Raw genomic sequence first — 24,408 nt, 5'->3', positions numbered from 1 at the left:
ATGACGGCCCTACTCCCAGCCCTACCTGGAGATGCAGAGAGTGAATCTGGGACCTTCTGCATGCAAGCATGCAGATGCTCTTCCACTGCTCTATGGCCCCGTCCCCTAAGAGGAATATCTAACAGCATTCTGCAGGTTTCTCAAGCTCATTCATGTGCTGCTCAACCATGCGTTAGCAGTGCATCCAAACTAGGCCAAAGAGTTTCTACATATTATTCTTTGAGAGTCTTTCTCTGTTGAACAACTCCAAATTCTGCACTGAGGTTTGCAGCTTAAATAAAGTTGGATTCAACTTTAAGGTGTGCACTTGGATTCATTTTGATTAATGAAGTAAATCCTTAAATAAAGTAGGCGGTAATGTCAGAACTGTCATTTTAAAGAAGTAATAATTCAGCTTCATTCAACACTTCTCAGACCATATCTGGTGTACTGTGTCCAGTTCTAGGTGCTTCACTTTAAAAAGGGTATAGACAAGTTCGAAAGAGTTCAGAGGAGGGAGGTGAAGATGGTCAGGGGTTTAGAAAACGAGCCTTAAGAGGAAAGGTTGGAGGAATTGGTCCTGGAGAAGAGAAGTTCAAGAGAGGACATGATAGCACTCTTCAGATACCTGAACGGCCATGGGTTGTCCTCTGCTAGATCTAATGAGCTTGAGTTACAGGAGGACAGATCTTGGTTGGACATTAAGAGAAACTCCTTAACGGTAAGACTGGTCTGACAGTGGAGCCAATTACCTAGGTGGTTGATGGACTCTCACTGGAGGTCTTCAGAGACTGAATGTCTACCTGTTGTAGGTCTCTAGCTCTGGATTTCCTGGTTTGATAAAGGGGTTGGGCCAAGTGGCTTGGAAACTCTTCCCAGCTCTATGATTCTATGAATTTATATATCAACCAATTTAGCCCAATGTTGAATAATGTTAAGTATTTTTAGTGAAAAATGCCGCGGACTAGTACTTGGTAGGGTTGCAATGAAGGCCTTGGAAAGGATATTTAGATGCTGTGACATGTCTACACCTACAAAGATTAGAATTGTTTGGACAATGGTTTTTCCTGTGACACTTTATGGATGTGAAAGCTGGACTTGGAAGAAGCAAGAGAGAAAAAGCATTGACATCTTTGAATTTGGTGCTGGAGAAGACTTTTGAGGATACCACGGACAGCCAGGAAAACAAATAAATGGATCATAGAACAAATCAGTACAGAATGTTCACTCGAGGCACAAATGGCCAGGCTCAAGCTATCAAACTTTGGACACATTATGTGCAAACCCAAGCTCCCTTGAGAAGTCCATAATGTTGGGAAAAGTTGAAGGAAAGAGAAGAGGACGACCAGGAGCAAGGTGGATGGACTCGATTATGACAGCAGTGAATGCACCACTGACAGACCTTAAAGGCCAAGTTGAAGACACATCATCCTGGAGAGAATCTATCTATGTGGTTATCAAGATTCAACACCAACTTGACGGCACTTAATCAATCAATCAGTCAGTCAGTCAGTCAATTTTTAGTGCAGGTCTCCTTTGCTCATCAATCTAGATTCTGCTTTTCTGGTTGGCCTGTGCACATTCTTGTGTTCATATGAAGCATATAAAGACAGCAGTTTTTAACACCAACACATTGAATGCTGACCCTAATCTGAACAGCTGGTGAGTTCTCAACATCTAGCTTTCTGCTCAGTTTATAGGCAAGATGTGCAGTGGAAAATGTTCCAGACTTTATTTTCCCATGGAAAATTTCCCATGTCTAAAATTTCTGCTTGGCTACTTGGAAAGCATTTGAGATGCAGTGAGGGGAATTTAATAGGGTGGAGGTGGGGTTTTTTAAAAACTGTGTAAATGGGTCAAATAACATGCCAAATCCAATCAAAAACTTATCTAGGGCAGGAAATTTTTAAAGTATTAAAAAAAAATACTGCACATTTTATGAAAATGAGGGGGAATTTTGTGGAGGGAAACCACATCTCTGTTCATAGGGTTGACTTAGAAAAGCATAGTGTGATTCCTAACAATTACTAATACAATTCCATCTCAGCATTTGATTGTGAATGAAAATACATAGATTCCCAAGTATCGTCGTTTGGTGGAAGCTGCCATAAAGAAAGAAAGGGCATTTCTTTGTGGCGAGGGAATGAATGAGTGTATCTATCAGACAGGTTTCTAAAGCCAGACACAATTCATTTTATCCAAACGATGCATGTAGAGTGGGCTGCCCTTCTCTGTTGGTGTATGGCACAGAATGTTACCGTTCTGACCTTGCTTGACTGGAGGGTAGGGGGAGAAAACACAACACGATTGTATTTTCAGTGGATAAGTTCGTCAATTGATTTCTTTGAACAAGGGCTGGGATTCATCACCATAGTTTCGCAGATACTGGGGTGACGTCCTGCTTGATACGGGGGAGCTTATTGTTTGCGCTGTGTTTTTGTGAGGATTAATGACAATTATATATTGTAAATTGTCGAAGGCCATCAGTGTTGATATATACACATACCTTAGAAAAATGGCGGGGGGGATTTTATACACACACACACACACACACACACACACACACACAGTGAGGGAAATAAGTATTTGATCCCCTGCTGATTTTTTCCGTTTCCCCCTGACACAGAAATGACCAGGCTATAATTGGAATGGTAGGTTTATTGTAGCTGTGAGAGACGGAATAACAACAAACAAACCCTCAAAAGCCCAGTGCCCAAAAGTCAGCGATGGATTTGCATTGTAGTGAGGGAAATAAGTATTCGATCCCTTCACAAAATATGTCTTAGTACTTGGTGGCAAAACCCTTGCTGGCAATCACAGAGGTCAGACGTTTCTTGTAGTTGGCCACCAGGTTTGCACACAACCCAGGAGGGATGTTGTCCCACTCCTCTTTGCAGATCCTCTCCAAGTCAGAAAGGTTTCGAGGCTGATGTTTGGCAACCCGAACCTTCAGCTCCCTCCACAGATTTTCTATGGGATTAAGGTCTGGAGACTGGCTGGGCCACTCCAGGACCTTCATGTGCTTCTTCTTGAGCCACTCCTTTGTTGCCTTGGCTGTGTGTTTTGGGTCATTGTCATGCTGGAATACCCATCCAAGACCCATTCTCAATGCCCTGGCTGAGGGAAGGAGGTGCTCACCCAAGATCTGACGGTACATGGTCCCGTCCATCGTCCCTTCGATGCGGTGAAGGTGTCCTGTCCCCTTAGCAGAAAAACACCCCCAAAGCATAATGTGTCCACCTCCATGTTTGACGGTGGGGATGGTGTTCTTGGGCTCACAGGCAGCATTCCTCCTCCTCCACACATGGCGAGTTGAGTGGATGCCAAAGAGCTCGATTTTGGTCTCATCTGACCACAACACTTTCGCCCAGTTCTCCTCTGGATCATTCAGATGTGCATTGGCAAACTGCAGACGGGCCTGTACATGTGCTGCCTTGAGCAGGGGGACCTTGCGGGCACTGCAAGATTTCAGTCCTTCACGGCGTAGTGTGTTACCAATTGTTTTCTTGGTGACTATGGTTCTGGCTGCCCTGAGATCATTGACAAGTTCCCCCCGTGTAGTTCTGGGCTGCTTTGTCACCGTTCTCATGATCATTGCAACTCCACGAGGTGAGATCTTGCATGGAGCCCCAGACCGAGGGAGATTGACAGTTATTTTGTGTTTCTTCCATTTGCGAGTTATCGTGCCAGCTGTAGTCACCTTCTCACAAGCTGCTTGGAGATAGTCTTGTAGCCCAGTCCAGGCTTGTGCAGGTCTACAACCTTGTCCCTGACATCCTTCGACAGCTCTTTGGTCTTGGGCATGGTGGTGAGTTTGGAAGCTGAGTGATTGCTTGCTTCTATGGACAGGTGTCTTTTATACAGGTACTGTAACAAGCTGGGATTAGGAGCACTCCCTTACAGAGGGTGTTCCTCATCTCATCTCGTGACCTGCATATAGTGAAAAGACACCTGGGAGCCTGAAATCTTGCTGGTTGATAGGGGATCGAATACTTATTTCCCTCACTACAATGCAAATCCATCGCTGACTTTTGGGCACTGGGCTTTTGAGGGTTTGTTTGTTGTTATTCCGTCTCTCACAGCTACAATAAACCTACCATTCCAATTATAGCCTGGTCATTTCTGTGTCAGAGGGCAAACGGACAAAATCAGCAGGGGATCAAATACTTATTTCCCTCGCTGTATATATGTTGTTGTTGTTTATTTACGATCTTAGATCAAATATCAATATACACAGAATACACACAGTAAAAAGAGAAAACAATACACACACACACACACACGTACACACACACACACACACGTGTGTGTGTAGATATATATAAACCTCTGGCCATGAAAAATAGCTTTTGGGTGAACAGAGAAGTACTGAATACAAAGAAGACCCCCACAAAGCGGACTGAATTGGGCTTTAATTGTCCATTAACCTTGGGCACCTGAGTTCACCTATCCCCTTCGCACGTGGGGGGGGGTTTGATTCTAGCTTTGATCCTGGTTTAGAACAAGGCAGAGCTGTTTGTTCATTTTATTGTTTGATTTTTATACCACTTTCATAAGACATCCCAAGGTGGTTTACGAAAGTTAAAATACAAGGCCAAGCATAAAAAAAAAGACAAACAGAAGCAGGATAGCTGAGAGATCTGGCAGGCCCTAAGGGGTAAAAGCCTGCACAAATAAAAAGGTCTTTAGTTGTTTTTTAGAAGCAGCCACAGATTTCAAAGAGTGGACATTCACGAAGAGAGCATTCCGGAGCCTGGGGCAACCACAGTGAAGGCCTTGTCCTGTGTGCACCGCAATTTAGGCTCTCTCAATGTCAGCACTTGGAGCAAAGGCCCCTCTGAAGACTTTGCTGGGTGGGGAGAAACCCTTGGGAGAAGGCAGTCCCTTGCGTTTCCAGGGCCCAAACTGTTAAGGCCTTTAAAGGTCATCACCAGCACCTTGAATTGGATCCAGAAACAAATGGGCAACTAATTTATTATTTATTTATTAGAAACATTTAATATACCGCCCTCTCTGAAGACTCCGGGTGGTGCACAAAAACATGCAAACAAAGCAACGTTAAAAATTACATTCTAAATCAAAAACTAAAGTAACTACCCAAAAAAACAAATAGGTGAACTACAGGGCAAAAGCCTGGCGAAAAAGAATAGTCTTCAGTAGTGATTTGAAGACCAATAAGGAAGGGGCTCAACTAATCTGGAGTGGAAGAAAGTTCCAAAGAAGTGGGGGAGCAACCCAAAGGGCCCTTTTACGGGTCCGAGAGCCCCAAACCTCTCGGAAATCAGGGACCGACAAGAGGGCCATCTAACCGGACGGGATGTAACTGGATGGGAGAGGCAGGTCTGTAGGTAGACAGGCACCAAGCCCCGCAAGAACTCTAGCTTCTGATCCTTGTTTGTTTGCAAGCTCGGGCTGGAAGAAGCCGGGATCACCTTGTCTGGGCAGTGCATCAGTTCCTGGTTCATTGTAAGTCAAGATCGGAAACAGGATCATCACTCCCCTCATACAAATCTAGGGGACCTTATGGGAAGACCAGATTCAGTCTGGGCTCTGTGTGGACTGGGCCAGTGTGCTCCGCAGCTGAGCTGACACAGACAAGCAAAGCAGCAAATCAGATGTGGAGTCACACTCATTAGAATGGGCTGTATGGGACTGTCCCGGTGGTTCAAGCTTTTTTCTTGAATGTATTCCATTCTCCTTTTCTGCAAAGGTGCAGAAATGGGCAGCCCAAGTGATCAGACTCGTGCGTAGGCTATAAATCAAGGTCTGGACACAGCAGACTTTGCAATTAACCAGTCACATCTCCACTCACATATGGGCCTTTTTTTGTGGGGTGGGGGGACTACAAAGGGGCCTTTTTAAGGGCGCCACCTAATGACGCAGTGGGGAAATGACTTGCCTAGCGAGCAAGGTTCGGATCCCCGCTGGGATGTTTCCCAGACTATTGGAAACACCTATATTGGGCAGCAGCGATATGGGAAGATGCTGAAAGGCATCATCTCATACTGCGCAGGAGATGGCAATGGTCAACCCCTCCTGTTTTCTACCAAAGAAAAACCACAGGGCTCTGTGGTTGCCAGGAGTCGACACAGACTCGATGGCCCACTTTACCTTTAGCCTCAAAGGTGAGGGCTCCATGCAATCTCCAGATTTAGAGCTCGTATGTTTCTGAATACCAGTTGCAGAGGAGCGGTGGTGGGAGAGGAGGCATGCCTTCATCTCCTGCTTGTGGGCTTCTTAGAAATATCTGGTTGACCGTGCCTTGGGCCTGATCCAGCAGGGCTCTTCTTATGTTCTTAGGTTTCTGGGGAGTCGCAGTGGGAGTGGGTTCCTTGCCTGCATATCCCACTTCTGCATTTCCCAGTAGCGTCTGGTTTCTGATGGCCCATTCACACATGCAGGTCAAAACCAGGTCTCCATTGTGTGAACAGCCCAGGGCAAGTATGCATGGGGGCTAGGTGTTCGGTAAACAGGATGAGCTGATCTTCGGATAGCAAGTATGAATTGTCCCCTTTGTTAAGCAGGGTCTGCCTTTGTTGGCATTGAATGGGAGATTACATGTGTGAGCACTGTAAAATAGTCCCCTTAGGGGATGGGCCTGCTCTGGGAAGAGCATCGGAATGCTTGCATGCAAAAAATTCAAAGTTCCCTCCCTGGCATCTCCAAGATAGGGCTGAGAGAGACTCCTGCCTGCAATCTTGGAGAAGCCGCTGCCAGTCTGTGCAGACAATACTGAGCTAGATGGACCAATGGTCTGACTAACTATATGGCAGCTTCCTATGTTCCCATGATGAGAAATCAAGTGATTTATCTGCACATATGGAGCAGCTCCAGATTGCAAGACTGATATTAACATTCCGGCACCTGTCCAATTATTTGGTCACTTCCTTTTGCCTATGATAATCTTTTAAATGGAAACCACAAATTGTGTTTCTGCACATTAAAGAATGCTTGCATTTCCTCGTTGGGATCATGTTGTGTCATGCGTATTTCTGAAGCGACACATCTGTGGGATAGTAGAATCGCTGCCGTATGTTTCTACAGTATGTGTGTGTGTTTTTCTTTTGACTCCCATATTGGGTGCACATTCTGCATCGCAGTGACCCTCTAGACGGCTGAATAAACAGCTTGGCTTCCTTGCCATTCAAACCAGTCATTGTGAAACTATGAATAAGAACTGGAGGAGGCGGGTGTGTTTGTGTGTTTCTCTGTGTGTGTAAGGGCAGCTCAAGCGAGACAGCACTAGAACAGATTGAGAAACCGCAGTCTAAGAAGACTTCTTCTTTCTGTTTTTAAGAAAAGATGACACCGTAATTAAAGTTACTTCCCATTCAGTTAAGAGAGAGCACGCACTTAAAAAAATAAAATAAAATGGAGTTATGATATGAAATGTGCGTATGCTTCCTCGCACTCTGCAACATGTACTTTTGATTGTAACCCTTAACTCGTTCACCTTCACAGTGACAATCTATGGTTAAATTCTCAGTGTTCCCATTTTTAAAATGTGGAAGAGAAACCAAGACGGGGCCCCAAGGTGTTTTCATGGTTTGTCAGTAGGAGGGAACGCTGTCAACATATGTCAGCCCAAGTGGATTCTCCGACTATATTTGCTCGTTATTTATTTATTTATCATATTTGTATGCCATCCGAAACCTGTGTCTCTGGGTGGGGTACAACAAAAACAATACAAATGAAACAAATTAAAAATGATTAAAAGATTAAAAACATTTTAAAACCCAGTTCTAAAATTATTTAAAACTATAAATCTAATTAAAAGCCTGGGTGAACAAGTGTGTCTTCAGCGCCTTTTTAAAAGTTGCCAGAGATGGGGAGGCTCTTCTTTCAACAGGGAGCACATTCCAAAGTCCAGGGGTTGCAACGGAGAAGGCCCGTCCCCGAGTAGCCATATGTCTACCAGTTTCAAGGTTTGAGATATTGTGGAACTAGCCTAACTCAAAGTTTCTCAAACTTGAGTCCCTGGATGTTGTTAGAACATAAGAGCAGCCCTGCTGGATCAGGCCCAAGAAGTCCCATCTAGTCCAGCATCCTGTTTCACACAGTGGCCCACCAGATGCCTCTGAGTTGCCCACAGGCAAGAGGTGAAGGCACGCCCTCTCTCCTGCTGTTACTCTCCTGCAACTACAATTCCCATAATCTGCAGTCACAGTGTGTCCCTGGATGTTGGACTATAATCCCCATCACTAAGGTTGCCATGTCCCCTGGAATTTAGGGTAGCCCCCAGATTTTGGCTCCTCCACTTGGATGCAAAATTCCACCCGGATTTACACAGATTTCAAATGCACTGCCCAGATTTTACTCTGGATCAGATCACATGGGAGGGCAGAGGAGGAGGTCCATTGGTAGAATACAGGAGGAGTTTACCATTGCCATCTCCCGCACAGTATGTGATGATGCCTTTCAGCATCTTCCTATATCACTGCTGCCCGATATAGGTGTTTCCCATAATCTAGGAAACACGCCAGTGGGGATTCGAACCAGCAACCTCTGGCTTGCTAATCAAGTCATCTCCCCACTGCGCCCTCTAGACCCCTCATAAAGCCATCCAGGCTGTGTGTTGGCTGTCACCACATCTAGTGGCAGAGAATTCCCTAGTTTGAGTATGCATTGTTCGAAAAAGTACTTCCTTTTGTCAGTCCTAAATTTCTTGGCGCTCAGTTTCATGAGATGATGACTCCTGGTTCTAGTGTTATGCGAGAGGGCGAAAAATGTCTCTCTATCAACTGTCTCCACACCATGCATGACTTTATAGCCCTCTGACCTCGAGCCCTAGGGATTCGCCCTGCTGAGCAACCATGCAGAGACTGTGGCTTCCAAGTTTTAGTCTTGGAAAAGTTCTGAAAGAGTCAAAGTCAAAAATGGGGAAGGAGAGACAAAATAGATATTAGAAAAGCAATAATAATCTAGAAATGTGGTTGGCAGATTACAGGTTTGTTCATGGAGTGTCACGGTTCTGGAGAAGTTGATGACCAGCAACGCAGAGGACTCATTCATAGTCCTGGTTATGTTTGTTCATTCCCTTTTATTAAACTTTCCATGGAAACAAGCGAACAGGATTTTGTGTAACTGACTCTTATTGTTGCTAGTTCCCAGAAACTCCAGAGCAAGCCCGGCTGTGCCAGTTGGGTCTTGACGTTCCTTTCATTTTAAATGCATCTGATCCTCCAAGTCGATGATTTATGGAATCTTTTGGCATGCAGCTGTCAGAGAGCCAGGAATGTCCCTTGGCCTCGGAGCAGCAAAGATTTATATGTCAAAGATTTATAAATATGTTTGAAACTGAAGGAAATCTTGGCTTTTCCTAAGAAAAAGAGATGAAATTAGAAATAATTAAAACAAGATGAGAGAGAAACCATTTCTTGGGAAGTATGTAAGTTTATTGCCTGAAAGAGAATTTATTGACCCCCCTAAATAAAGATATTTGCAGAAAGTAGAGGGGATTCATGATAAGGGTGTATACCGTTATGCATGGTGTGGATCAACTGGAGAGGGAGAGAGAGAGAGATGTTTTTATCCCTCTCTCATAATATTTGAATCTGGGGCTATCTGTTGAAGCTACATGCTGGGAGAGTCAGGACAGAGAAAAGGAATCATTTATGCAATGTGTAGTTAAACAATGGAATTTGCTGGCGTCGGATGTGGTGGTGGCCATCGGTGTGGTGATTTCAAAAGGCGGTTAGACTGATCCATGGAGGATAAAGGCTATCAATGGCTATGGACCTGGATAGCTGGATATTTTCATCGGGATCGGAGAGAGTGTGCCCCTGAACACCAGGTGCTAGGGAACACCATCAGGACGGAGTGCTTCCCCTGCTCTCCTGCAGTGCCTAACCACTGTGTGAAGCGGGATGCTAGATCATTTATTTATTTATCATATTTTTATACCGCCTGGTATATATACCTCTCTAGGTGGTGTACAAAATTTAAAAACAATATAAAAGTCACATTAATATCCATAGCATGCAGTAAAAAACAATAGCATAAAAGTTATTAAAACAAATTATTAAAATTAATTCTTATGAAAAGCCTGCCAAAACAGGTAAGTCTTGAGGATCTTCCTGAAAGCAAACAGAGATGAAGATGCTCTTATTTTGGTGGGGAGTCTATTCCGAAGCCCAGGTTGCCACCAGACGAGCTGGTGGCAACCATAACCGGACCAATCCTGAAGATCGTAAGAGGTGGCAGGGTTAATGACAAAGAAGGCACTCTCTTAAAAACCGTGGGCTAGATTAGATGGGCTTTTGGCATCTAGCAGGCCTTTTTCTTATGTTCTCATATGTTTTGAAGTATGTCCACTCCCAAGACAAGAGTCTAAATACTCTGAGGCTCGGGTTGCTTGTTTATCAAGCAAGGTGATTCATGCTAACTGATGTTGCCAAGCCTGAACACCAGAAGTAGCTGCTGCATCAGAAGGAACCAATGACTCAGGTTGCAGAGGTGGCTTTAGTTTTTTGAGTGATTTCATGGCAGAGAATCCAACTCAACATTACTCTGCAGTCATAGCCGTGAGAGAGCAACCTGAATAATTGTGCCCATCTCTTCTGTGAGTGAGGGGGCGGGGCTCAGACCATGGTTTTCATTCTCTGCCCTGCGGTGGTTGTCCTGAATTTGATTGAGTTAGGTGGGTCCCTTCCCCATTTTTCAGTAAAACGGATGGCAAACAACCACAGGTGTGGGAGGGAAGCTGGTTTGGGGGTAGCAAGCATGAATTCTCTCTTTTGTTAAGCAGGGTCTGCCCTGGTTTGCATTTGGATGGGAGGCTACATGTGAGTGCTGCAAGACAGGGATTCTCAACGTTGGGTCCCCAGATGTTATTGGACTTCAACTCCCATAATCCCCAACCAAAGGCCACCGGGGCTGAGGATTATGGGAGCTGAAGTCCAATAACATTTGGAGATCCACTGTTGAGAATCTCTGCTGTAAGGTATTCCCCTTAGGTGATGGGGCCATAACTCAGTGGTAGAGCATCTGCATACTTGCAGAATGTCCCAGGTTCATTCCTTGGCATCTCCAGGAAGGGCTGGGGGAGACTCCTGCTTGAAACCTTGGAGAGCTGCTACCAGTCAGTGTAGGCAATACTGAGATGGATGATCAATTGACTGATTTGGTATAAGGCAGTTTCCTGTCTACTTGAGTGGATGGGTTTGCTTCTTCTCACACATGTTTACATTGATGCATGTTGTGAAGGGACCCTTGCTTCTCTTCAAAGAATTGAGGTTGGAATTCCACATCAATACGTTCTTGTAGGGGTTGGCGTACCTTCCCTTTGGGAAAGGGCTACAGTATTTGGGATTTTTTAGCTTGAATAAATATGACTAAAAGCAAGCAGGAGAGAGAAGAGATATGTTAAAATTATACATGAGGTTCCGAACCTTGGGCTCCCAGATTTTGGACGACAACTCCTATAATCCCAGTGTCCAAATTGTGGTTAGGGATTCTGGGAATTGTATCCAACAATACTTGTAGACCCAAGGTTGGGAACCCCTGATATAGGGAAAGTGGATAGAGGGAGCTTTCTTTCCTATAATGCTGGACCATGAGTGATCCAGTAAAACCTGTTGGCAGTAGATGTGGGACCGACAGAAGAAAATATTTCACACAGTATGTAATTGGTGTGGATTTCACTGCCACAATGTGAGATGGCGACCGCCATCTTTGATGGCTTCCAAAAAGAATTAGGCAAGGAGGATGTGTCTATCAATGATAATATCTGTTCTGTTCTTTGAAAGTCACTATCTTTTTTAGATCTTACCGCTATCACATCGGAGGATGCTTTAAAGGTTGCTTGTTCACTTGCTCTGTGTTCTGAAACTTGTCTCCCCATTTGATTCCATTAATTTCCCTCCTGTTCATATCTATCTATCTATCTATCTATCTATCTATCTATCTATCTATCTATCTATCTATCTATCAACACACATATTTCTTGAATGCAAAACTCAAAGAAAAATCAGATGATAGTTACACCCACATATAACATCTTATCACGTTGATAGTATTTAGCTACTACTGCTCTGAAAGAAAAGCACAACATTATAAACCAAATATAAAAACAATTTACAAATATTTACCCGTTGGCTGTTGAATTATATCCCCTCCAATTATAATGTTTTAAAAGAGAAACCATAGCTTCCATTGCAGCCACTTGACCTGCTGAAGAGGCAAGCAACTTTAACATTTTAAAATTTATACTGAAAAATGGCTTGGCTCTTCAGCAGATCGTGGAAATGTCTTTAAATGTATCTTCAGGATTTTTCTGTGTTTTTCACTAAAGTCTCAGAAGCCACTTGAAAACACTTTCAATGCTAGCCCCCAGACCACAGTTGAACCACATTTGGTTTGTAGTATAGACATAGTTGAATACTGCTTCTGTTCCAGGTTCTGTTACCTCCTAGAAATTGATCTCAGGCTTAGACCAATTTGCTTCCTGAATTCTTTGTAGCTCTGGAGTATTTTTGAGGTTTGCATTTAGTTCATGGTACTCATTAGAAAGAGAAGAATGCTTCCCACTGTATTCTCATGATTTTTGCTGTCTCCTGATGTTCCTATAATTTTTTAGGCATGTTTTTAGATAACCTCTCTTAAACAAAGCAGACCTTGTATGTGCTATTAATCTACACCGCCAGTGTTTGTGATGTTGATCACCAAAGGATCTTGTGTCTGTGGTTTTGAATGAGGTGATTGCACTCCAGTAGGTAGCATATAGAAAAAGAAACAGAAGACAGACACCAGCAACAGCCACTGGAGGGATGTTGTGCTGGGGATAGATAGGGCCAGTTGCTCTCCCCTGGCTCAATAAAGAGAATCACCACTTTAAAAAGCTGCCTCTCTTCTCAGTTAGCAGGGGATGTATTAACTTCAGGAGCAACCACTGGGACTTCAATCACAACTGTGGAATGATATCGTGGGTAAATGAATAAACACAAGGTTATCAGGTTTCCTGCATAAGAATCTCTTTGTTTTAAGGGTGCACAGAGTAGTTTTTCAGTAGCAGCATGTGATATGAAATTTTAGGACAAAAAGTGTTGTTGAGAAATGTAATTTAGCTTAGGTTCTCAAGCCAGGAAGTGTTGATCTTATTTCAAAAAAAGTAAAATAAAAACTAAAAAAGTATCGTTTTAGTATTGCATGGGGGAGAAGGATCAGAAGCGTTTCAGCAGGAGTTTTGTGTGCATGCAATGATAGTATAGCACAAAGGTTCTCGAACTTCGGTGCCCAGGTGTGTTGGATGACAACTCCCATCAGCCATTGTGGCTGGGGGTGATGGGAGTTGTTGTCCAACAACATCTGGGACCCAGTTTTGAGAACCCTTGGCATAGCAGCTTGCAAAACCTAAAAAGTGAATGCGTTCAACAGTTGGGTGTATCTGCAGCCCCCAAAATTTGTTCACTTAATTTTTCTGTGTGAGAATTCATGGCTGTGTTTTCTGGGCTCAAAGGGAAAGTGAGCTAGGCTCTGTGTTTCCACTAGAGCTTGTGCTTTTTTTGAAAGCAAAGAATTAAAAGGTTTTTGAGCATCTCCTTTTCCAGTGTCACTGTGGCCTTGATTTTCCAGAAACCCCAGTTCACTGCAGCTGCTCAGTATGCATTATAAAAATGTATTTTGTGTGTGTGTGTGTGTGTGTGTGATGAAAGTGTATCACATTAATGCATTTCTTAGCAACTATTATTTATTTATTTAACTTGTATACCGCCCAAACTTTCGTCCCTGGGGGCAGTTAACAATAACATAAAAACAATTAAAACAAATATAAAAGGTTAAAACAGTCACACCTCCCAGCACCAGCCTGAAAACCAACATTCTGTTTTCTCTAACCCTGACGTTTTATTTTTAAAATTTGGGATTCGCACCTGCTTGCAAGGATGTCATGCATTTCTGGTTCCCCCGCTTCCTCAAAAAGTGTCAGACAAAACGGTCATAATATGACCGATAACCTGAACTAATTATTTTAGAAGGCTGGTGTCGTTTAAAGCAGGGATCCTCAACGTTGGGTCCCCAGATGTTATTGGAATTCAGCTTCCATGATCCCCAAACAAAGGCCACTGGGGCTGGGGATTATGGGAGTTGAAGTCCAGTAACATCTGGGGACCCAACGATGAGAATCCCTGGTTTAAAGAAGCCTCCTTCACTCCCTCCTCCACCCTCGAACAAGGAGACTCCTCCAGCCTCCCAGGAGCCAGGCCAACCCCTTAGCTTCCTTCCGGGCCAGGAACTGTGCTGGATGCGACCGTGCATGCAGAGGGTGCAGGACCATCCACCCTGCAGATTTCAGCTACCCAGGTACTGACCTCTCCCCACCCCCGGCTTGCTTGCCACATGATCTTGAACAGGAAGAGAATACTAGCCTGGAAAGCAAATTGGAAGGGTTGGTGTAATCCAAAAATACTATGTTTTCTCCAAGGAATCTGGCCCATTTTCTGAGTAAATGAAAATGTCGAGCAAGCATTTATCTCATTGGTAAGATAAATAAACTAACAACATTAATTACCTTGACTCTGTAAGTATTTAATGTATAGCAAAATCCTCAAAAAAAAAAAAACCCAATAATTTTATTTGCCCCCCTCCTTTTGCTCCCATAGTTGTTCTAGAGTTGTCCCTGATGTCTTGGGGCTTATACGCACAGCAGGTTTTATCATGAATTTATGGGGAGGCTTTACTGCGAACTCGGAAGTTGTCCCTGCCAACTGACACAAATAGTGGATTTTTTTGCCCTGGATATAAATTGGGTTACTACCTAATGGCGCAGCGGGGAAGTAACTTGCCTAGGGAGCAAGAGGTTGCCGGTTCGAATCTCCGCTGGTCTGTTTCTCAGACTATGGGAAACACCTATATCGGGCAGCAGCGATGTAGGAAGATGCTGAAAGGCATCATCTCATACTGTGAGGGAGAAGGCAATGGCAAACCCCTCCTGTATTCTACCAAAGACAAACACAGGGCTCTGTGGGCGCCAGGAGTCAACACCGAATCGATGGCACAACTTTACCTTTTCAACAAAAAGTCCCCAAAGCGGTTTACATAGAGAGAGAGAGAAAGAAAGCTCTCTGTCCCAAAGGGCTCACAATCTGAAATGAAACATAAGCTAGACACCAGCAACAGTCACTGGAGGGATGCTGTGCTGGGGATGGATAGGGCCAGTTGCTCTCCCCCCTGTTCTAAATAAAGAGAACCGCCACTTTTAAAAGATGCATCTTTGCCCAGTTAGCAGGTTAACTGATCAGACGCTGATCTGTGCCAAGTGGGTAAGATTCATTGCTGGAGGTCTAGGAGTCACTGACAAGGTTAATGTTCAGATATCTGCCGTGTGCTTGATGCTGCTGCTTTGGGACAGCAGAACCAAAACAGAAGGTGAGAATTGCAGCAAGGTTTCTCCCCCTGCTCCCAGTTTTTTACTTGCAAGGAGAGACTAGAACAACTAAATTGGAGGAGCAAAGAGGTGGCAAAGAACATTTTTAGTGAAGCGAGGATTTTGCTCTGCATTAATTTCTTATGGAAGTAAAGGAATGGATGTGGTTGGTTTATTTACCTTACAAGTGAAGCTTTCTTGGCATTTTCAAACTTATTCAGAAAATGGGCCAGATTCCTTGTAGAAAATACTGTCTTCCTGGGTTAGGCCAAACCCTGCAGAATGCTTTCCAGGCTAGATTTCTCTTGCTGTCCAAGCCGATCTGGAACATAGGAAGCTGCTATAGAAGACTATAGAATAGGTACCCTGCAAAGGAAAGATACCGTGTTTGGCTGTTACTCGCTGGCTTCTGTGGCATGGACTGTGCAATCCTGAGTGGTCTGGCCTTCACCACTGCCAGGGACATAATATGGTATTGTGTTCCTGAAGATCTCGGCTTTAATTTTGAGAAACGCAAGTTTCCAGTTTGTCGGTGACAGAGTTTCAATACGCCTTGTATAGCTCTTTGCCTCCTCAGTGATTTGCAGAACAAGAATAAATTATGCAAGTAGTTAAAATATGTAATAAATTATGCAAAATAAGGGAAATTGTGCATATTTTCTCCAACTGGCATAATATTTACCAATGAAGATTTTTGTGGTGGACACAACCCTCTTCACTCCCTGTAGACATGAAAGACTGACATATTCCTAAATACAATCTTACTTATTTTACATTGATTTGGGTAAATGGTCAGCTGAAAACAATTGTGAAACGCTTGACTTAATCCTTGTTGGGGATCTATTTGATGTGCTTACACTTTTCTCTCTTTCTTGTTTGTGTTTTGCAGCCAACTGGGTACATGGAAAATGCAATTTCCTACAGCTCAATTGAAGATGTCCAGTTGCTCTCTTGGGAGAATGCCCCCAAGTATTGTTTACAGCTCACGATCCCGGGGGGTACCGTCTTGCTGCAGGTATAGTAAACATGAATGAATCGTTCTCTAGCGTCCACTGTTAAATCATTTTGACTCTGTTTGCTGGATGTGAGAATGTACTAACACTGATCCAACATCCACTAAGAACAGCCTTGGTACATGCCAGTAGACTTTTGCAAATGGCCGTGAGAGGAATAGCATCCAAGACCTTTTGGTATTCTTTTGGATCCTTGGAAACCGTTGTATCTTTGGTACAATCTTCAGTGGGTGGCGAAAGAGTTTGGCTTAGACCAGAGAGTTTTCAAACTTGGATCCACATCTCTTTAACTCTGTATATGTATGTGTGTGTGTGTGTGTGTGTGTGTGTGTGTGTGAGAGAGAGAGAGAGAGAGAGAGAGAGAGAGATTGCTGTTGGAATATTCAATCATGCTAGCCCCTTCAGCCGGAAGTGTTACATTCCAGAAGGGGCTTTACCACATTTCTGCTGATTGTGCAAATTGGTCATCAGTTGGGGTGGGGACTTCTTTCTTGATACAGGTTGAATATCCCTTATCCAAACTGCTTGGGACCAGAAGTGTTCCGGATTTCAGACTTTTCCGGATTTTGGAAAATTTGCGTACTATAATGAGATATCTTGGGCATGGGATCCAAGTCTAAACACAAAAGGTTACTGTACACTGTATTTTATTTCTTTCGGTTTTATTTAAAGTATAAAAACAAATAAGCATTGAATTTATGATAACTATGGGTAGCTATAAATGTAATGAAAACTAATTGCAAGAAAATTTTCAACACAATAATGTTGCTGGTCATGTTAGACTCAAACATGGCATTTTAGGTGGAGATGAAATTCAAGTTTCATGTGAAAATAATGTTTTGTAGCTATAAATGTAATGAAAACTAATTGCAAGAAAATTTTCAACACAATAATGTTGCTGGTCATGTTAGACTCAAACATGGCATTTTAGGTGGAGATGAAATTCAAGTTTCATGTGAAAATAATGTTTTGTTGGTGCTGCGGGCGCACGCCGTGGTGATTTCTGGATTTTGACGCATTTCGGATGTCCGGATTAGGGATACTCAGCCTGTAATAAGGAGCCAGCATCTATCATCTCCATGGTCGGGCGAGGAAAGGCCTTGAAACCTTGGTTAGCTGGAGCCAGTTAGAGCAGACAGTATTGAGCTAGATGGACCAAGGGTCTGATCCACCAGATGGCAGCTACCTATAAATAATTTCTATTGAGATGGGGCACTAGCTCGATTGTAGAGCTTTGCACGCAGAACATTCTAGCTACAATCTCCAGCATGTCCAGGTAGGGCTGGGAAAGATTCTTGCTGAAACCTTACAAGAAGGCCTGACCTGCCAGTGGCAGCTATAGACGGACCTCCCCAGATGACCTTAACAAGCAGTGGGGCTCATGCAGAGACCCTGACTGGTCCCAAGCCGTCTATGGTTTTATTGGTGATCCACCAGCACCTTGTATTTTGCCCAGAAGTACATTGGCAATCGAAGTAACACTGTGCACCATTGAGAAAAGTCTTCTTGGTGCTCGCTGGCCAGACTCCAGCAAGGGTTGTTGTGTAGATCAGAGTCTCTCCCAGTGGTCTGACTGGGCAGGTAAAATCAGGGGCGTATCTTAGGGGTGTTCACGGAACTGCCAAACTGCGGTCTGGCACCAGCAAGAGCCACTGGAATTGAATTAGGGAAGTTGTTCTCCTGCTAATGTAAGAGAATCACCACTTTAAAAGGTGAGAGATGGTCTTGTGGTAGAAAGCATGAATTGTCCCCTTAGCTAAGCAGGGTCCACCATCATTTGAATTTGAATGGGAGACTCCATGTGTGAGCACTGTAAGATATTCCTCTTAGGGGATGAGGCTACTCTGGGATGAGTATGTGCATGCTTGTATGCAGAAGGTTCCAAGTTATCTCCCTGGCATCTCCAGGATAGGGCTGAGAGAGACTCCTGCCTGCAAACCTAGAGAAGCCACTGCCAGTCTGTGTAGATAGTCTGTGTAGACAGTACTGAGCTAGATGGACCGATGGTCTGACTCTGTATATGGCAGCTTCCTATGTTCCTAAAAGGTGCCTCTTTGCTCAGCTAGCAGGGGAATAAATCATTCAAATGCCAACTGCAATGAAAAACTCAAGACTCCAAACCTGCCCAGAATTACATCCAGCAACCACACAAGAAAATAGTGCAACATCATAATAAAGTGGGGTGGACCACACAAGGAAAGATTTTCATGTTGTCATACCACCTGTGCTACTTTTCAAATTCTTATCCTGCTTCAAATTCTTATCCTGTATTCTCATGTTCATTGCTAGCCTGATTTTAAAAGGCTGTTTACTATGAAAAATGGCTGCAACCTTGCATTCAAAACTCCTGGCCAAGTAGAAAGGGAATTTGGCAGGCTGGGTAGATTTTTATCTGCCGCAGCCTGCCGTGTTTCTTTTTCTTTTCTTGTTTTCCGAAAGCAAATTAATAGCAGTCGTGAGAAACGGGCATCAGCAAGGGAAATGCTTTGCTCACATATTGTTTCCATCTCCAAGATCTGAGATCACAATATTGTTTCATCAACACTGATAATGGCATTGAATGGATTCTGGGCTGCTATGTATGTTTGTGTTGGAGCCCTCTTGCAAGGGCTGGAAGGAGGGACCCCTTCAGCCTTGAGGAACAGCTTGGCGTCCTCACACAGACACAATCGCTCCCATATGTTTTCATTCGGAGCTGTTGCGTCTGGATTCGTGATGCGTGACCCGCTGTGGATGCAGCACAGTAATGGATTTCCCATCCAGGCAGGACCGGTTGGATACAGTCCCACTGCTAGGCGAGTCCAGGATTAGAGCACTAAAATAGAAACCAATTACTCGGGGAATTATTTAAGTCATGACACAATAAAGAAGGTAATTGGGCAAAGGTACGTGAGGCAAAGAATACCACAGCTCCCTCGCTTTTTCCTTCTGCCAAAATTTAAGGTAAAGTGCATCAGAATTTCGCACTCATCTTTGCAAATCACAGGTTTCCTTTTCCTCTCTCTCCCCAAAAGGTTTCTTGTTCTCATTTGCCTGTGGAAACTTGTGGCTGAAAAACTTAGAAACAAGGAGGACCGTAATACAAATAATTTGAATTGTATGTTTTTGGAGCTCATGGTTTTGAGTTATGAGGTGATAGCTTATAGCCATATATAGAGAGACAATCTTGGGATAACTTGTACAAATATACAAAGCTTCCTTTTACCAAATTGGACCATTAACTCATCTAACTCAGTATTGTTTACTGCAGGGGTTCTCAAATGTGGGTCCTCAGATGTCATTGGACTACAGCTCCCATCATCCCCTGTTGCAGTGAGGTAGAGAACTAGCCTTGTGGCAAAGTAAAGTGTGCCGTTGAGTCGGTGTCGACTCCTGGCGCCCACAGAGCCCTGTGGTTGTCTTTGGTAGACTACAGGAGGGGTTGACCATTACCATTTCCCGCGTAGTATAAGATGATACCTTTCAGCATCTTCCTCTATCCAGCGGGGATTCAAACTGGTAACCTCTGGCTTGCTAGTCAAGTCATTTCCCCGCTGTGCCCTTAGGTGGTGATAGCTCAGTGGTGGAGCATCTATTTTGTATGTGACGGTTCCAAGTCCAGCCCCTGACAGCATCTCCAGGTAGGGCTGGGAGAGACTCCTGCCTGAAACCTTGGAGAACCCCTTCCAGTCAGTGTGAACAGGACTGAGCTAGATGGACCAGTGGTCTGACTCGTTGTAAGGCAGCTTCCTATGTTTCTATGGGTTGGCTATTGTCCCATTACTGGCTGTTGGCCTTCAGCCAGTGCTTGAGCTGTATGACCCTTGAGCCATATTATTATTATTATTATTATTATTATTATTATTATTATTATTATTATTAATTCAATTTATAAATGCTTCTCTCGAATGGTCGGGACAGCTCTAGTAATGGGCAGTGTTCCCTCGAAAGCAAGTGCTTTTTGGATGTCTTTTTTGATCTCTGCTCAATTTTAGATCCCACTCAGGTTGACTCAGGGAGGCCCCACTCTGAATGCATATGCAAAAATACTTTGCCTTGATACTGCTGCCCAGAACAAAACTCATTCCACCTACAGATGAACAAAAAACTAGAGAGAACACTGCCCATGGGTGGTATTCCACCTGTAGGGCTTTGCTTGTGGGTTGCTTGGAAGGAAGACCAGTTGCAAAGACGCACTTTCCCCTTTCAGTATTTGATTAAAGCTGGTTCTAAATTTGGCCAAGTGAGTTCTGCCCTGTGGCGTTGCTATTTTTTTTTTTTTTTTTTAGTCTATTCCTGGCAATCAGGTGTGCCCAGGAGGAAAAACAAGCAGAAATTCCTGATAAGCATAACAATAGCTGCAGATAATCTGCAACTTGCCATTTTCTGAACCGCATGGCAGTCTTTTTCCTAGGGAAAATCCAGGGCAAAGGTTTGCCTCGATTAGGAATGCAATTGTTTGTATGTCCCCTGTCCTTTCATCCTTGTTTTGTTTTGTTTTTTTGGTACCTGCTTCTATTTTAGGCTTGTGTCCCGATATCCACCTTTCAGAATTTCCTTCCTTTGCATATAAATTATCCTTTCTGGGATAATATTGGCTTGGGTCATGGAAAGCCTATCACTCAGCCTGGCTCGCCCAAGATGCACAGCTTGCTAAATATAGGGATTTAGAAACACAGGAAGTCCCCGTATGCTGAATCATGTTATTGGTCCATGTAGCTCAGTACTGTCTATGCACGAAGGCAGTTGACACAATCGAAAGCTGGATAGGACAAGTATCCTACTCAAGTTCGGGAGCTGCATACCCGTTCTCAGTTTCTGCTTGTGTATGAGCAAACTACTAAGTGGGAAGTAGTGATGTGCACAGAACCGGGCAGGGGAAATCCGAAGATGGGGAGGTTGACTTTAAGGGTGGGGGAGGGTGCACTTGCACTTGCAGCTCCCTCCACTTTACCCCCTCCGGCGCTCCATTGCAAATCAGTCCGGTGGGGCAGCAGCGGATCTGCCTGCTGCCCCATCCACTCATCGGTCCAGAAGTAAGCGGAAGTACCTGAGCACGGACGCACATTGCACACACCCAACATGCACATGAGCGAGCACGACGTGTGCATGCACATTCTGCTTACTCCGAACCGGTTCGAACGGTTCGGAGTAAGGCGTGGACAAGGCGGCAGTCCAAGGAGCAGACAGGGAGGCAGGGAAGTACCCTGCCGCCCTGCCGGAACAGTTTGCAGTGGAGTGCCGGCGGGGGGAAAGCGGAGGGTGTGGTAAGTGCACCCTCCCCCGCCCTTACAGCGAACCCCCCTGCCTTCGAACCGGCAGAACTGCCGGTCGCTCAAACTGGTTCGGAGGCCCATAAAGGGCCTCTGAACCAGTTCTGTGCACATCCTTAGTGGGAGGAGGGGGAGCAATCGTGTGTGAGGCAGGAGCTGGGTATGGCAGTGCCGTCCTACCCAGCTTTCATAAACAATTGAGGACTTTGTTCGAGAGAGAGAGAGAGAGAGAGAGAGAGAGAGAGAGAGAGAGAGAGCACCTTCTTCTGCATGATCCCCACTGTACATTAAGGTCATTGAGAGAGGTCCACCTCTGGATGCTGCCAGCTCTTCTGGTGGTTACTTGGGAGCAGGCCTTCTCGTGGTTGCTCCTGGGCTGTGGAATGTGCTCCCTATAGATGTTAGTGGCTTAACATCTTTCCCACCCTTCCAAAGAGCCCTTAAGACACATCCTTTTAGTCAGGCTTTGGGTAAGCTCTGAATGTTTAAAATTGTTCTAAGAGTTGATTTTATTTTGTTCTCATTGTGTTCATTGTTCCCTCTAACAGGGATTCGCAGATGGTTGTTGACTACAACTCCCATAATGCCCAGCCAGAGGCCATTTCAACTGGGGATGCTCGGAGTTGTAGTGAACATCTGGGAATCCCTGTTAGAGGGAACACTGAGTGTGTTTATTTTTTGTTAACCACCTAGAGCCTTTGGAGTCGGGCGGTATATTAATTAATTAATTATATCTCTCTATATATAACAACCAGCATTTTAACAAGGTAGGAGGAAAACCTGTCCTACCCAGCACCTCCCTCACACTCTCCCCACCTTCTCCTACCTAACTGGGAAACAGCGGTTTGGGAGCATGCACGTGACCTAGCCACCTAATGGCACAGTGGGGAAATAACTTGCCTGGGGAGCAAGAGGTTGCTGGTTTGAATCCCCGCTGGTGTGTTTCCAAGGCTATGGGAAACATCTATATTGTGCAGCAGCGATATAAGAAGATGCTGAAAGGCATCACCTCATATTGCGCAGGAGATGGTAATGGTCAGCCCCTCCTGTATTCTACCCAAGACAACCACAGGGCTCTGTGGTCTCCAGGAGTCAACACCGACTCGACACGGCACAACTTTACTTTACTTTACACTTGTCCTAACAAGTTTTCGATACTCTGAACCGGTTTGGAACTGGTTCAAGTGGTCTTACGGACTGACGGCGGCCCTCCACGGTTCCAGGCAAGAGTCTCTCCCAGCCCTACCTGGATATGCTGCCGGGGATTGAAGCTGGGACCTTCTGTGTGCAAAACAGGTGCCCTACAGAATGTACTACAATGAATGACAGGGAATGCTCACTGGTTCCTTCCAAAGGGCCATAGACACGTACGGAATTTCCGAATGGCCATTGGCCATTCAGAAATTCAATGCATCCCATGGCCATGTGGAAGGAGCAACACAGGAAGCTGCCTTCTACTGAGTCAGGCCCTTGGTCTATCTAGCTCAGGGATACTCTACACGGACTGGCAGCAGCCGCCCTCCAAGGTTGCAGGCAGGAATCTCTCCTAGCTCTACCTGGAGATGCTACCATGGATTGAGCCTGCTTGCAAAGCCAGATGCTCCACCACTGCTCTACAGCCCCATCCCCACTCTGGAAAATCAGGGGTGGTGGTGGTGGTGAGAGAGAGAGAGAGAGAGAGAGAGAGAGAGAGAGAGAGGCAGAGAGGCTAAAGAACACCTTGCAGGTTCCCTAGTAACGATGTGAATTTTTAACAGAACTGTATTTGCACAGTTCAAAGTTCAGCATTGCTTTTGGCCTCCCTCCCTCAATAGTGTCTTTTCATTGACATGCTTAAGCCTGGTCACAAAATGAACATTGCCCAAAGCAATCAATAAAAAATTAGAAGAAACAGTAAGGATCAGGAGGTGGTGGGGGGAATAATTCTTGTTGGAAAACTGAAGAGCAAGAAACCTAAGGGGAGATTGCAAGCCCAAAGCCTACATGATGCATCCCTAGGAAACATCCAAATGCTGTGTAGACTATTACTACGACTACGATAGGACCATAGGAAGCTGCCGTATACCGAGTCAGACCATTGGTCTAGCTAGCTCAGTACTGTCCTCACAGACTGGCAGCAGCTTCTCCAAGGTTGCAGGCAGGAATCTCTCTCAGCCCTGTCTTGGAGAAATCAGGGAGGGAATCTGGAACCTTGATGCTTTTCCTGGAACGGCTCCATCCTCTGAGGGGAATATCTTAAACTGCTCACACTTCTAGTCTCCTATTCAAATGCAACCAGGGTGGACCCTGCTTAGCTAGGGGGACAAGTTATGCTTGCTACCACAAGACCAGTTCTCCTCTCTCTATATATTTATAAATTATTATAAATTTATATTATATTATATTATATTATATTATATTATATTATATTATATTATATTATATTATTGATATACCGCTTGTCAACCAAAGTTCTCAAAGCGGCTTACACAGAAAAATAAATAATTCATCAAGATGGTCCCTTGTCCCCAAAGGGCTCACAATCTAAAAAGAAACATAAGGCAGATACCAGCAACAGCAGCTGGAGGGATGTTGTTCTGGGATTGGACAGGGCCAGTTACTCTCCGCCTGCTAAATATAAAGAGATTCACCGCTTTGAAAGATGCCTCTTTGCTTAGTTAGCAGGGCTTAACTAGACCAAGCACATTCATTCCTCTAGCTTTTGGGGAAGAAGCAGTCCGGTTGGTGTTGCTCAAGGAAACTGTCGCTAGCTGCACACCGAATGAAAGGGAGCTTGCGTGCAAAAAAATGTCTGCTGGGTGCC

At 44.5% G+C, this 24,408-nt stretch overlaps 1 protein-coding gene across 2 annotated transcripts in view; it reads left to right on the top strand.

Moving 5' to 3' along the window:
• Nucleotides 1-24,408, top strand: part of CMIP (c-Maf inducing protein) — a 181,251-nt gene that overhangs the window by 74,927 nt on the left and 81,916 nt on the right. For both annotated transcript variants that reach the window (XM_053271156.1, XM_053271157.1), the window contains exon 2: nt 16,230-16,355. In XM_053271156.1, the coding sequence (XP_053127131.1) occupies nt 16,230-16,355 (126 nt within the window). The remainder of the gene's footprint in view (nt 1-16,229; nt 16,356-24,408) is intronic.

Source organism: Hemicordylus capensis, chromosome 9, assembly GCF_027244095.1.
Source record: "Hemicordylus capensis ecotype Gifberg chromosome 9, rHemCap1.1.pri, whole genome shotgun sequence".
In the NCBI taxonomy this organism is placed as follows: Eukaryota; Metazoa; Chordata; class Lepidosauria; order Squamata; family Cordylidae; genus Hemicordylus; species Hemicordylus capensis.
The sequence above is the reverse complement of the archived record's forward strand: the minus strand, read 5'-3'. Positions and strand labels throughout refer to the sequence as shown.